Consider the following 16,194-nt stretch of genomic DNA (forward strand, 5'->3'; position numbering starts at 1 on the left):
GATTTCCTTTATGATAAAAAAACAAACAAAAAAACTACCTTTACATCAACATTTTAAGAACAAAATAAAGAATCTGAAGTTATGAAATCTGACTAGTTTCTCATTCGAAAGCTCCCCAATTTGAAAGCTTCGTCCCCTAGACAGAAATTATCATTTGAAATACATCAGGTAAGGTTTGCAGAAGCACCATAAGCAAATCTTTTTGGGGGGAATTGTTGGTTTTCAGAACAACCAGCGGTTGACAACACAACGTTTCGATTAGTATGCTCTGATTGTCTTCAGGAGGATCAGAGCATACTGATTGACAAATTCTCAGAACCAACACAACTCAAAAGAGATTTACACATGGTGCTACCCCCCCAACCTTGTCTGATTATACTCCCAGTCCTCCCACCAAGCAAAGCGACTAAAGACCTCAAAACTCACTAAGCGCTAAGCACAAACTAACCAAGCCCTGAATCCCTGTATGTTTTCATTCAAGCGTGACTGACCACTAAATTCAATGAAACTCACACAGGTTGAGTTTTGAAAACTTGAGGATAGAAGTTTATTTACTCTTCCGATTGTTTTGGAACTTGTACATACAGTCTCTAGCATACACCCCTCACATCAATGTTGAATTGTTTTTATCTATTTCCTTCTATGAAAACAATCTCCCTTAAACATTTGGAACATGTTTCCTTCCTGGACAACAGATGACAACATCCTCTGCATATTAGATGTAATTGTGGTTCCCTTTAATTTGGGGTTGAACAAAGACAAATTTACTTGAGGGGGATTTGAACCAACAACTGATAACCTCCGGATAAACCTGCCAGCTCTCTACCAACTATCTAGCTATATTGGCAATCTCCCTATTTAGTCAATTTCTTTTGTTCAGGGGTACCAGTAAAAAGCCATCCAACTGTAAACTGCCATACATAGCCAGGCATCACACCCAAGTTTACAAAGCACCCTTTAAAGACAGTGGACACTATTGGTAATATTGTTTTTTTCAACAAACCTCTACACAATGAACATTAACCATTTCCACCATTTTGGGAGTCAATACCTTCATGTAATGTTTGAATCCCACAGTGGCGGCCAAGATAGGCGAGTGTAAGTGTGCCGCACATCGTGAAGAAATGGGTCAATAGAACATATCTTGACATTAAATTCAAGTGACCTTGATAACAGAGTATTAGATTCACCTTGTTCAATGAGGACTGCTAGCACCAGACAGTTACATTACAATTCTACATTGTATTTAGTTACATTGCTTTGTATACACTAAGATACACAAATATTCTGTGTGTATTGTGAGCGGTATTACTTCAATGCAGCAGATGTACTGTCCGGTATAGGTTTACATCTGTGTCTGTGATGTGTAGTGCCATACCAACCATTCCAAGCTGAAAGGTCATTTGATGACATTGAACATCACATTGATGTGACCATACTCTATGATGTGACTTGAATCAATAGTCTGGATTCAATGACTTATAAATCTAGGTTCCCTCATCATGCTGTGGAAGTTTCTAACCTGTTCTCCTATTCTCCATACAATGTCCTTTCTCATGTTTTGGGTTTTTATGTCTTGTTTGGGGGGGATGTTTGTGACGCTGGGGGTTTTCCCTTTTTTCAGGGGGGGGGGGGGTCATCAGACCTTCATTTTTGAGGAGCGCGACTGTCTTCACATGCGCGATCGACAGCGCTCCTCGATCATTATGGTGTACTATATTTATAACACACAAGCAGATTTTATGCCTGTAGTCGTTGTTAATTTGCATGCGACAATAAAATACAAGAAACATTGAACGCTAGAGGTCGTTTTGGATTAAGCTCTCTATTGGTAAAATCTACGCAAACCAGCAGTAAACACATTGAGACAAGACTCGATGTGTCACGTGGGAATTTTAGCGCATTTCCAAGCGGCGCAAATGCGTAACCCGTCGGCGTACATCGCTCAATCAACATCTGTTGTGCAATCTCGAGATAGACTGATCTAGTAGGCTCCGCCCACGACGCTTGTGTGAGCAAGAACATGTGGGGCTCTCCAATGCCTTTCTGTACAACTCTGCCGCGCGCGCCAAGCATACGCGCACGCATGTCGGACCTTAGTGTCGGACCTTCGTTGCAATGTGAATGGTCAATACGCAATGGGGCGGAGCTTAATGGATCGGTCTATTGCTGTGGTGCCCTGTGCTTTAGCTGCGGTGCAAAGTTTCAATACAAATTCACATTTTCCTCAGAGAAGTGCCCCTTCGTATCGCATTTGCATTCGCATTAGCAGGAAGCAGGAACCAGGCTTTTAAAAGGAAGTGAGAATCCTACTTAAATTTCTATTGGTTGATTTTTATTTTCCTTCAGTGAGAATCTAGTGGGTTGGTTTCAACTCACCTATAGTGTCTGCTTTACTGAACTGGTGAGACACACAATTATCTGGGCTGCCGTGCTCACTCAGCTTAAGCTCCATCAGGTAGACCTCCACCTTGCAATGTTTGACAAACATGCCGTACTCCACCACTTTGCGTTTGATGGGTTCTTCATTAGGGGTGGTGCCGTACCAGGAGGTCAGCTTCTCCCAAGCATCGGCTGGCAGTAGCACGTAGTCCAGATCATCAATCAAATTCTCTTTCAGTTTGTCCGTTGTCCCTTCTGAAAAAAACATAACATCATACTTATCTGATTAATAATGTATAATATAGTTATATTACTATTGTGATTTTTGAGGCATTGCAAGGTGAGGTATCAATGTATAGTTGGTTTGCGGTAACACCATGTGCATCTACTTTGCTGTGTAGATTATGTTCTTTTGAGAACTTGCCTAGCTATTTACTCTACCGCTGACCGGTAGATTCTCGGAATTCAAGAGATTTCTCAGTTCTGAAAAGAACAGTCCTGCTCATTAACTACTACCCTGACAGTAGGTAGGAAATCGGCTGGGACTACTACTTTTGCTTTAGTGGATTGATGGGACGTCTCGTTATGAACTTCACTGCCACAGGGCGAGTTCTTTGAATTGGTTTCAATGTTTCGTCAGGAGACTGAAGAGTTTGAAACATGTTGGTCTATTACTATTTCTACAAATTGGTACCTTGGTTTTTCCAGTTTTGTTTACCTTCATAGTGATAAATCTTTGCGTTTTTTCTTTAAGAGAAAAAAAATGATTCTGACTGAGCTCGTATACTTCCTTATCTGTAGTTATAAATAAATTTAGTTTACTCTCGGTATGAAAACTCCCCTGAGATGCTCTACACTGGGGGTATGGTTAGCACACTGGGGGTATGGTTAACAGGGAAAACAAAAAGTGTTTTCTAAATGTTTTTGAAATTGTTTCCAAATTCACCCAGCCACCATCAGTTATATATCAGGCTGTCAACAAGCATCATTACCGATAAGAACCAAGGCAGAACTAGCAAGAGGTATTTAGAACTGTATTAAACTATCAACATTGTTAACGGTAGGCAACTGGCCAAATACAGTTAAAACCCTTGAGGGACGGACAGTTAGAACTCTCTCCAAGTCCAGCTGACTTGTTCAGTGTTGAAAAGCATTCCTATATAGGATTTGAGGCATTGCATGGTGAGGTATCAATGTATATTTGGTTTGCGGTAACACCATGTGTGTATCTACTTGCCAGGGAGAGTTGTTCTTAGGGAACTGTCTTGCTTTATTCTACTGCCGTGGAGTAGATAATCGAAGGTTCGGGAGACTTCTCAGTTCTGAAATATTGACTAGTGAACAAAACAAAATAATAATAATAATAACGAAAACTTATATAGCGCCAAAGTCCGCCTAAAAGACGCTCAAGGCGCTTCACATAGATACAATTTAAGAAAGAAAAAAACAAAGGCTAAAAAGAACTAATCTAAGTAATTAATCATTAACAAACCCAAGAAATTAAAAAACAGCAATACAATTATAAAAACACACTAAAAAGTCTGGAAATGAACCATCCCTAAAACCTGGACCAGCCAGAAGCAGATCGAAGCAAACAAATTACAATGTTGGGTAAACTTAAACCGAACAGTAACTAAAACCTGGAAGGCAGTACAAACATTTAAGAAACAAGTGGGTCTAAGGGTTTCGAAGGAAGCCAGTAGCAGTTCTAAGCAAACACATTACAACAGTACAATAATGAGTAAATTAAAACTTAAACTAAACAGTAAAACTGATGGAAATGACAAACTAACTGGTCATGCTCGCCACTAGTCAACAAAAAATGTTAAGGGTAAACTCTGGTATCATGATCATTCGGTGAGTGATGTGGTGACTTGGCGAATTGAGTATCTCACTACTCGTTGCCAATCAAACTAGGCTCACCACAAAATCTCCCAGGGGATTTTGAGGTTTAAAATTTAAGCCTAAAATGATCCATTTTGGGGGTTTTTAAGTTCATTACACTTTTTTAAAGAGAAAATATAAACATTACCAACAAACAGTCCCGAGTTGTCGATGGGGCCTGGATTGCTCGTCTCATTTCCAAGGTTGTACATATCCCAACTGTCATATCCGACATATTTCTTCCACTGTTTGAACCATTTGCTGTCAAGGAGGTACCTGTAATTAAGAAACACATGACGTTACTAAGCTTGGGCGATATCGATTTATTTTATTCACGATATATCGCCGACAATATATCGTGATATTCGATATAATCGCGATTAATTAAATTTGACATCATCAGTCTTCAAACTCCAAGTGAAAGTTGTAGAAGAGACAGTCATAGCATAAGAGAGGTGTTCTAATGACCTATTCTTCTGGTTTTACTCCAAACCTATGGGGTGCAAGATGTCTCAGCTAGCAAATACATCGCGATATTTAATCGATATCGCGATATATCGCGATTATCGCGATATATCGCGATTATCGCGATATATCGCGATATATCGATATTTTGATTAAAACCAAATCCATCCGATATCGAAATCGTTTCCAAATTAATATCACGATATTCGATAATATCATGATATCGCCCAAGCTTAGACGTTACTGTACCATACTACATTAATCAAGGCTACAACTTGTTATAAATCATAACCACCATCTGGACCCAATTTCATGGCTTTGCTTTCTACCGAAAGTCTGCTCTTGCGGTCACCATTCTCCGCTTCCATGGAAATGGCTAGCCCCATAAATCACTCCAATCCACTCCGTATTCTTGGCCCCAGCACGTCTGATATCAAAATCTTTCCTTTTTTTGAAAAACCGTCTACAACGATATGCATCATAAAACTTCTAATGCTTTAGAAGTTGCAGGAAGCCCTACAACTACAATTGTTCCAATAAACATCACACGTTTTGGGATAAAAATCAAATGAATTTTGAGTGTGAACTTTGTCAACGATCTTGACAACTTGCTCTTTTTTTTAAACGCGCACGGTCTCATAATTAGTCACATTCCTTCAGTTGTAGCATTTGTACAATCGTACCATTGATGATTAGGTGATAAGGGAACCAGACTAATTATGAGACTGTGTGCGCGCTTCGACAAAGAACAAGTTGGTTTTGAATCCCACCAGAATAATGCTGTTAACCTTTTTAATGCCTGTGATATCTTTTCACAGGACTCGGGAAAGTACCGAGTATACAGACAGTGCTAGTATAAAGGAAAAGTTTACTTTTTTCATTTGATGTGAGTGAAAAAGTGGTGGCACAATACGGAAAGTTATCGCAAGTAAATTCAGTAACACACATCTGTGCATGGGTAAAAACAAAAATTAATATTCTTTTTTTTTTACCCCGATGCAAATTTAACATCTCTTATATAAGTTGGGTCCATATTATTAGATTTTCATCTTTAAACAAAAGTAAAGCATGTTGTGGTGGGGTTTTCTATTTGTTCATTCAGTAAGAATTGTTTTATATTGTTATTGTATATTGGGCTGAAAAATAAATTTGACAAATAAAAGTTGACAATTATCCTCTTTTTACACTGTTAGTGTTAGTTTTACAGTACACACAAACAACACGCGGAGTGGAGTAAAAATCAGTAAGGGCCAGCTATATAACTCAAATTTACCAAGGGAGTCAAATATACTTTCCAACCCCGGTGAAATATGGTACGGGGCCGGCAGGATCGAAGACACATTATTTCGCTACCTGATAACTCGGCAGTCGCTTGCTGCGCACTGTCACGGTCATTTCAATTCATTCATTCAATTTCATGTGTGAATCGAATGATGATGGAGCCGGCGTTTATATCTAAATATTTGTTTCTTAGTTTAAATCGTCAATGTATTGCACGAAAACTTGTTCTTTAAATTAGTTTTCTCTTACCATATATCTCCCTTTTTCAGAGATGTCTTCAGTAGGTCAGAAATCTGATTTTTCTGAGCTTGAAGTTCGGGTGGCCCACCACCTTCCGCCATCTTGCAAAAATCGTGTTAATATAACTAGACTGGTTCGCAGTGTTTCGTATCTACTGCATGTATACAGTGGGTACCAGTCAGGGGAGTAGATGAAGGAGAAATGCAGAGAATTTAAATGACGTCATCTTGTCAACCCACCAAAGGAAATGTTTCACAATTCTTTGTTTCCTCGAATTTAGAATCTAGTCCCAATGGATTGGGATTTATAAATAGTATCCGGTAATGACTGTGCAATTTTATGAATATATAGAACAATGTATTGTTTACTTAGGCTCATTGAAACAGAATTAAATGGATCTTTGCCAGTGAGTCCCATGCAGGAGGGAGGCGGGTACAATAAAACCAGGGATAAGGGGACAAAAGTGTGCGCCCCCCCCCCCAAACTTTTGAAAGGTGGGGGACACAATATCAAATGATCCCCCAATGTTTTCACCATCTTTATTATTTTATTTTATTATTTAATATATTCCCCTTTTCATTCATTCATTCATATTGTTTGTTCTGTACTTATTTTGTTGTTTGTTAGTTGATGGGTTGATACTTATTTACTTACTCACTGTTTTTCACATACTTGCATATTTATTTATTTGTTTGTTTTGTTTGATTAATTTTTAAACATATTATTCGTTTTGTGCTAAATTCATACTTTTCTTGCCCTTCACCTGGGCCCAATTTCATAGAGCTGACTGACACACACAATTGTGTTTAGCATGAAATTTATTCCACAATACTAACCAAATTTGCATGTTTTGCATTATTGCTTGTTATTGGTATTCAGCTGCTCTTTGCTTAATCTGAAAATCACTTTGCAATTTGGTTGGTAATCCTGTTTTTATCAGGGCAAAAATGTCATGGTATGCAAATTTTTGTACAGATCTATAATATAAATGAAATTGGGCCCCGCGCGCGGCGGTCCGTAATGATGGTTTTGAACGTACGAGGGCGCCCTTGCTAGTTGGCGTCTTCGTGACGGGGGCGACTTAGACGTAGACATTCGGTATGGGGCGAAATGACACCATGTGTTCATTTTGTATGCCCCATGTTTCATTCAGAAATCCACCATATCATCAAACTGAAAATTTAATTAGTGTCTTGCACTGTACTTCGTGCATTATGAATGGCTACGTGTACGTCAACTATGGTGGAAGTAAACAGCATCGTAAATAATTCTTCCCACGGATTATATGAGGCAGAAGTTTAACATTTTCTCATCGTAAACGGTGGCAGACAACAGCAGGAATATTTGGACAGTGTTTTTCTCTCGAGACCGACCGCAAGAGGGTGAACAAAATGAAGCTCTCCGACTCGGTGATGCGGAGCTTTCGTGTGGCGAAATTATTCAAGGACCAGAACACCGAGCGTATAAACAGCATTGACTTCTCGCACAATGGAGAGACAATGATCTCGAGCAGTGAAGATGACTCTATTGTTATCTATGATTGCTTGGAGGGAAAGTATGTCATGTGATAGATGATGTGGTTTTGTAATTAATGACATTTGAATCCTTTACTCTAAAGTCTTAGTGTAGGAACTGTGCTGTGTGCATTGTGCATGATGATGATGATCATGATGTTAAAGTGAAGAGCTTTATTTGTCAAATTGAATGAGTCCTTAATTAATAGGGGACAGGCCCTTGACCAAGTTTCATTTTGCAGTCATCATGCTCATTATGATGGTATTGCACCTTGTACAAACGCATCCTGCACCGCTCATGGACAGGTATAGCCCACTTGTGACTGTGTTTAATCCTTGGCCACACAAGTGGGGCTAGGTAGGACAGGTAGTCCCTCGGCTTTTACGATCTGTCCTGTCTTATGGACCCTACCGAGTATCCAAGTAGAAGTAGAAGTGAAATAAAGGAGGATTTGGGGAAAAACTCTGTCTGGCCCCACTTAATCCTTCATTCATTAACCCTGCCTGCAGCATTGTTTATTATGCATGCACTGCAGGCCTTCAATAGACCCAGTAAGTGGGGGAATCACTGTCATTGTCGGTTGTACTAGCACGACCGATAACAAATAATGACAAATTTAGAAAAAAAAAGGAGTACAGTACAGTGCCCCAGTTACTGGGTCTACGTTGTTGGACTCTAGACTCCGATTTAATATGTTGATGCGCTTGCCTGAAGAAGATGCTCCGTAGTAGGCGTTTTATTTTGGGGTGTAACTAAATAACTTGTTTGGGAGCACAAATCTTGTTCTATTGGTTCTAATGGTCTGAATGGATGAATTGGAGTTCACCGAATACACATGCGCCAAAGATTATAACGAGACTGTGCTTTCCATTCAGATGACAGACGGCTTGTTGATATAGACACGGCAAGTTTAGTACTGCACAAATGAACGCTACCTTTTCACTGAAAAATATTCATATTCCGTCAATGATTTATGAACCACCAGTTGCTCTAGACTAAAGTTTTTTTGGAGCTGGAAATAAAGTCAAAAATCTGTCAAAAAAACACAAAGTTGTTTGTTTGTTTGTTTGTTTGTAGTCCAAGTTATAGATAATAAAATGTATATTTTTTCCTTTTTCCCCAGACCAAAGAAGACACTTTACAGTAAGAAGTATGGAGTAGACATGATCCGATTCACACATGCTGTTAACACGGTCATCTACACATCAAACAAGATGGACGACAATATTCGCTATCTCTCGCTTCATGACAATAAATACATCCGCTACTTCTCTGGACATACAAAGAAGTAAGACTCAATCTTCGTTTGCCCTCTAATTGAACCGTTTCCTAACCATTATTGGCAAATTCTTAAATCTTAACCGAGTATTGGTGGAAATGTACACGTATCTGCATGCAACTTGCGCGCATCAGCCCAATTCTAGCTTGTGCACGGGAGAACCCTGGTCAGTGGTCATTTCTGGGAATCTATTAAATATAACTGCAGCTTGATTGTATACATGTATTGAAAATTTTTGTTTTACTCTTAGACTAAAGCTAGTGTGTACTTGATCCATTATTTTGCAGGGTTGTCAGTTTAAGTATGTCTCCAATAGATGACAGTTTCCTCTCTGGCTCTTTAGATAAGACGGTTAGACTATGGGACCTGCGATCACCAAACTGTCAGGTAAAATTAAAGCCTGTTTCTTATTTTTCTCTGCTATGTACAGAGAGAAGTGAACAAATTCATTGTATGTTTTTAGTAATTTACATATTGTTTGTTTTGAATGCTCATTGTTATTTCTAAGAAAAATTCTCTTTTCATTTTATTGCTTCAATTGTTTACCGTGTTGCGATAATTGTACCTGTTTTTTATGAACCTTGTCATGCACCTTTAAACAGAGGGTGGAACCTGTGTAATTGTTATACTATTTTTTTCAAAAGTTAATGACCTTAGTCATTTCAACCGTAGTAGAGTCTTTCTCGAATGCTGAAGACTCGGGTCGCAACTCGCAATCTCAGGTTATTGACTATTGTCACTATAGACCTTTATCACGGTGCAGCCATCTTGAATTTCTCCCATGGATATCAATGTAACCAAACCGAGGCTGGAATAACTAAATAGTCTGGTTCTATTTTTTCAAAATGATTATTAGCATTCATTATTGTTATTCGATACGAGGAACATGACCAAGATGGAGGCAGCATGATAATGTTTTTTTTTTTTTTCATAGTCCTTTTGGTTGGTAAGCAGTTTCCAGCAGCTAGTTTTACCCTCTCTACTCTCTCTGACCGAGAAACTCACTTAACAGTCAAAATCACTTGATTCAACATGCTTTTCTTATTTTTCTTACTATTCTTCTTGACAGGGTTTGATGCATTTACAAGGCAGGCCTGTGGCATCATTTGACCCAGAGGGTTTGATATTTGCATGTGGTGTCAACTCTGAACTTATAAAACTCTATGACCTGAGGTCATTTGACAAGGTATGTCTGAAAAAGGAACATATGTTGAGATAAATGAGAAGTAATTACAGTTAAAGTACTCCTATATTTGTGTACCTTGCAAGCTGCCCATTACAGGGGCAGTGGGGTTGACAACTTTATTAAATAGACCCTTACATGAATCCACATCATGGTCGCAATGTTAGGGAGTCGATTGGCTGGCAAATTCTACCACAGCTTTATTGTGATAGTTGAAGTCAATATGTAACAGACAGTTGTAGTCAGTGACTGTACAGTAATCATTATCATCAACTTGTAGTCAGTGACTGTAGGTAATCATTGTCATCAACTGTCTGTTACATATTACACTAACGTTTTGGTAGAATTTGACAGCCAATCGAACAGACTCCTTTAATAACCTGTGTGCCCTGAGGAAGGTTTCCTTAAAGGCAGTGGACACTATAGGTAATTACTCAAAATGATTATTTGCATAAAACCTTTCTTGGTAACGAGTAATGGGTAGAGGTTGATAGTATAAAACACAGTGAGAAACGGCTCCCTCTAAAGTAATGTAGTTTTCGAGAAAGAAGTAATTTTCCACGAATTTGGTTTTAAGAGCTCAGACTTGGAATATGAGGTCTCGAAATCGAGCATACACCGTATGAAAGCACACAACTTCGTGTGACAAGGGTATTTTTCACAGGTTTGTTATTTTATGCGTATGTTGAGATACACCAACTGTGAAGGCTAGTCTTTGACAATTACCAATAGTGTCCAGTGTCTTTAAAGAAGTGGCCCTTATATACTGGAGGAAAATTGCTGTGCCCCTTCAAGAAAGAAGTGCAAGACCTGAAACCCAGTGCATTACATATACAGCACATAGGTCGTATGAATAAGTTCTCATTTATTACTGTGTTTTATTTGCTGGTTGATTTTTTGATTTGCAGGGTCCATTTACAACCTTCCGGTTACAACAAGACAGAGATTGTGATTGGACGTCGCTCAAGTTCAGCGCTGATGGCAAACTGATTCTTATATCCACCAACGGTGCTGTCATAAGATTGGTAGATGCATTCAGTGGACAACCAAAACAAACATTTATGGTAAAAATAGGTTTTCATTTCTGACATGATTCGTTTTTTTAATTTGGAGGTGAACAAAAGACACACTGACCGGAATGAGATTTAAATTTACCAAGTCAATTTCGCTTTTGTTTTTTACCGTTTTGGGGGGGGGGTATATTTAAACTGTACAGAATTGATTTTAGCTAACAAAACCGTTATCTGCAGTGTAAGCACTTTATGTAATCCACCACATATACATAAACTGCAAACCTGTAGAGAAGTTTCAGATCGATCGGCCATCTGGGACACAAGAAAATATTGGACAACCGATTACACATATTGCATGACATCGATTAAAAAAAAATGAATAAACTGTTCGCTGAGCGATGAACTCCAAACGCGGAATTAGATCGTATATTTCTAATCAAATATTATATTTTAGACAATAATATTTTAAGGGATGTTTTCTACTATCATTATCATTGGACCATGTTGGTTCTATGTCAATCTGTGATCTTAGACTTTTGAGCGAATAATTGCTGCAGCAAATTTTTTCAATAACATGTTTGTTTTGTTGCAGGGTCATCTCAACCAGAAAGGGTTGTTATTAGAATCATCATTTAGTCCCGATGCCAAATACGTCTTATCAGGTGAGCAATGCTATCTTACTGTACTTAGGTTTTCATCTTGAGGCCTTGAATTGCCTTGAACTTAATTGAATTCCTCGGACTAGAGCAAGAAAAAAGTTCTAGACTCAAAACTTTTGCTGAAGTACGCTGAATTAAATTAGGTTCTCTGAACCCCTTTTTTACTTGATTGTTGTTCTACTTTGTGATTATGAGCTATTAAATGGTTTATAAAAATCAAAAAAATATGATCTTAAATCTTGATCTTAAATCTTAACAAACAAAGAAAGTTTTCCTGGATTTAGTTTTTTTTTTTCTATCAGTCATAACCTGTGTGACGGCCTACAACTCTCGCTATTTGGTTCCATATGCTAGTTTGTTAATGGGGGAAAACCCCGAGTTTTAGTACTTGACTAGAGTGACTCTCAATTCTGGACTCTCAATATCAACTAGGGAAATAAATCCAAGAAGTGATAAATCTTCCAACTCGATGGTCAGGTTGGCGTAGTGGTTTCTTTGCTTTTTACCTTTAAGACCCCAGTTCAAGTCACACCAGGGACACTACACGTATGTGGATTGGGTTTTTAGTCACTACCTGGCTGCATGAGTTCACTCTGGAATAATTGTCTGGGGGCCCCGGTTTTCTTGCCACAATTCAAACTGAAACTTCTTTCCCTGTCTTCTGTCAATTGGGTTCTTAGCTAGTATTGACCCAATTCACCTGCTGTCATCATCAGAATAATCTTGGATGCACCATATTGGTGGACAATGTCACTGTGCGTTATTTAGTGAAGGGGACGCAGCGTTTACAAGTTAACCTATTGACCACCAAAGTGGTGAGCGTGACACAGTCGCCGCGTGTGACGTGCGTGCAAGGGGTCAATTGTGATTAAGTTCACTTTTCTGAGAGTTTTTGGCTGCACAACCAGGAGAAATGAGTTGAAATTGTTCACTACAACTATTTGTCCATGCCCTCTTGCTGTACATCTTTCTGATGCATGACAAACTAATGACACATGGCTATGTTTGTGTGTCTCTTAGGTTCACAGAACGGTAAAGTACATGTATGGAATGCCGAGAATGGCACCAAGACTGCCGTATTAGAATCCAAGCACTGTGAGTCACCAATGCACTGTATCCAGTTCAACCCCAAGTTTATGATGCTAGCAACGGCAGCACAACATATGGTAGGTATCCAGACAATTGTTACATTTATAATACAAAGTTCTTATGAAGGGCGTCATTTACATTGGACTGCCATTTCAAAGCACTCATTATGCTTATGGCGGATATGCAGAGCTGTGTTTGGTTTATGAGACCCACGTACTGTACCAGAGTGATTTGCCTGTTGATTTTTTCACAGAACTCTGGAAAGTACTGAGTATATACATCAGTGTAAGGGAAAAAAACTAATTTTACAGACCCATTTTTGGGTTCAAAATTTTCAGCTAAATCCTTTTGTTTGGCAATTGTCAACGACATGTCTTCTCACTTGGTGTATCTCAACATATGCATAACAAACCTCTACAAATTTGAACTCAATTGGTCGTTGAAGTTGCGAGATAATACTAGAAGAAAAAACACCCTTGTCACACGAAGTTGTGTGCTTTCAGATGCTTGATTATGGGACCTCAAAATCTAATTTTGAGGTCTCAAACTCAAATTCAAAAAATTTCGTGGAAAATTACTTCTTTCTCGAAAACTATGTTACTTCAGAGGGAGCCGTTTTTCATACTATCAACAGCTCTCAATTGTTTCTCATACTATCAACAGCTCTCAATTGCTTGTTACCAAGTAAGTTTTTATGCTAACAACTATTGTGAGTAATTACATTACCAATAGTGTTCAGTGCCTTTAATGTTTGTATTATTATTATTATTTTTTCCTCAGGCATTTTGGTTACCAAGTATAGACGAGTGAAAAGAACAAAGTAGAGACGGGAGAAGCTCAGACTGGCTGCTGCAGTGTGCTTTCAACATCAAATTTTGGAAATGCGAACTGTATGTGTGAATGTGTACAGAACTTCATGGAAGCTTGCTGTTGCAATGGGAATATACACTGTTTGACATTCTTCATAGACATCGAACATCGAGACCTCATCATATCGTCAGCCTTCCCCCTTTAACATTGAGTGTTCAGCTCTCGCTAAATGCCAGTAAAAACACATGAGGACCAGTCAGAAATCTGTCCATTTATCTCGGCTGGCTAGTTGATTGTCTGCCATTACTACACATCAACCACTGAATGATCATTATTGCTTCAAATCAAATTAGTCCATGCTACAATGGTTGAAAGGAAATCTCAAAATACGAACCAGTGAGAAAGCTGACGTGTCCTGCTAGCTAGTCACTGAAAAAGTTAACGGCAAACCCTTTTAAACACCTCCTACAAATATTCAGTCTTGTCATGCTTGTGATTGGTAAAGAGGGCATCACATGATGTGAACCAGAAAGTGTGAGTCAAACAGAGACACCAATGAAATAGCCTCAATGGGAAAAAATGAACACAAACATTTTTCACATATTAACCCCTTGAACTAACGCCACTACTGTTTGTCACATGCCCTCGCCATTTTGGGAGTCCAATTGCACAGAGACATGACGGTAAGCGTGTAAACACTGTGGCCTAAAATCCTGTGAGACTGTATAAACAAACGGGGACATTAACTCCCAAAATGGCGGAACCAAGATTATTGTAATGATTAAAACCAGGGCTCAATTTTATGGCTCTGTACTTGCGTCAAGGTTGTTTCACATGTTAGCAAAGAATCTTTGCTTGTGCACTTGCGTACTCCACGTTTCTTGGCAGAAATTTAGCGCTTGCTGTGTAAGCAAAGAATTCCATTCTAACATTTCCACCATTTTGGGAGTCGGTTCCTTTGATTGCAGGCAGGGTAGGCATGTGTAAGTGGGCTCTACATTGTGCAAGGGGCCAATTGTCATAGAGTTTGTAAATGGATTCTGCAAACAAAATTGCAATTTCTTGTTCAACGATATTACTTGGGTGATCCGTTTTGCAGAGCTGCTTAGGAGGAAATATTGCTTAACAAATTAGTTTGCTAAGCATGACTATTCAGGGACCCAGTAACAAAAACAGTTATAAATCATATTATAAGTTATCACACAAGCGCGAGTGGAATATGGACAAATGTAGCGCTTCTGCGTCCCTTATCCAATGAGGCCGAAGGGCGAGTTGGATATGGGACGCAGACGCGCTATATTTTTTTGTATTCCACGAGCGCGGGTGTTATAATGAATTTATCTTCCAGTCTCACGTGCATCGCGCAAAGTTTTAACTTTCAGAACATTATTTCGCGACGAACAGCATGCTAGCACACAAAGTTTAGAATGTAATTTTTGCACTGTCCGTATACGGAGCGTGATGCATTGACACTCAGAATACGCACTGTGCAACAAAAACAGAGGAAGTAGTATATATGTTTTTATCCCCCTAGTAGTTCGAGCATCTGAATGGTGGATTAGCGCGTGCTGGAAGATGATTCATTTTGGCTAGTAACCCCAATTTTGCAAAGCAGATCATCTCAGTGCTTAGCAGCTCTGTGATACTTGGGGTTTGGGATAATAATGTGTGTGTGACGTTCAGTAGCCTACAACACTGTTTTGTAAATATGTACATTGTAGTGTTAATGTAGAGTGATCTCTATTTAACAAAGTTAGATAGTCACGTTATCAGTGGAAATGTTGGAAAGCAAAAGAAACAAAATGTCGTATCGATGCAAAAATCTTAATGGATGTTAAATTTGCATCGGGATAAAGAGTATTATTTGGTTTACCCATACAACGATGTGTTTAAGCACTGTATACTCTGTACTTTCCCGAGTTTTGTGAGAAAAAGCCACACAGGCATTTTACTCGGGTGGGGTTCGAACCCACATGCAGAAATCTGATCACTCAAAAAGGGTCTTCACATAACATGGGTTTGAAATCGTAACAATGCACAATCTGTGAGATAATGACAAAACACACAGGTTGTGATAAGCCTTTTTTGTATACTTAATTTCAAGTCTGAGATGGCGGTTATTTCTCAACCAAGCAAAACGCCGTCACAGATAAGCTATCAAACGCCCTGACTAGCAATCTCAATGGCTTAGGTTAATCCACAGAGGGCGCTTTAATGGCTATCAGGTAGACTAAAAACCACAATCACAGACTTGGAACCGAGTCTTCCTGTCTTTTTGTACGGATGTCACAAAATTAAGGTACATATTAATCCCAATCCTTCTATATCCTCTTTTGCTGAAATGAAGGATACGACCGCAGGTTGTGGGGCTAAAATAAAAAAATGGTGTATTCT

At 38.9% G+C, this 16,194-nt stretch overlaps 2 protein-coding genes across 2 annotated transcripts in view; one reads left to right on the top strand and one right to left on the bottom strand.

Annotated features, from left to right (window-relative positions):
• Nucleotides 1–6,353, bottom strand: part of LOC117306792 (ubiquitin carboxyl-terminal hydrolase 15-like) — a 35,613-nt gene extending 29,260 nt beyond the window's left edge. The window contains exons 1-3 of the mRNA XM_033791304.1: nt 6,262–6,353; nt 4,415–4,542; nt 2,380–2,637 (exon numbers count right to left, since the gene is read on the bottom strand). Of these exons, the coding sequence (XP_033647195.1) occupies nt 2,380–2,637; nt 4,415–4,542; nt 6,262–6,353 (478 nt within the window). The remainder of the gene's footprint in view (nt 1–2,379; nt 2,638–4,414; nt 4,543–6,261) is intronic.
• A 1,047-nt stretch (nt 6,354–7,400) lies between these two features.
• On the top strand, nt 7,401–15,702 carry LOC117306836 (WD repeat-containing protein 82-like). Its single transcript, XM_033791377.1, has 8 exons — nt 7,401–7,807; nt 8,891–9,055; nt 9,334–9,433; nt 10,116–10,232; nt 11,138–11,293; nt 11,835–11,904; nt 12,922–13,067; nt 13,771–15,702. Exons 1-8 carry the CDS (start codon nt 7,644–7,646, stop codon nt 13,798–13,800), a joined length of 948 nt encoding a protein of 315 aa, XP_033647268.1. The 5' UTR covers nt 7,401–7,643; the 3' UTR covers nt 13,801–15,702.
• Nucleotides 15,703–16,194: the final 492 nt, after the last annotated feature.

The sequence above is a fragment of the Asterias rubens genome, chromosome 2 (genome assembly GCF_902459465.1).
Source record: "Asterias rubens chromosome 2, eAstRub1.3, whole genome shotgun sequence".
Taxonomy (NCBI): domain Eukaryota; kingdom Metazoa; phylum Echinodermata; class Asteroidea; order Forcipulatida; family Asteriidae; genus Asterias; species Asterias rubens.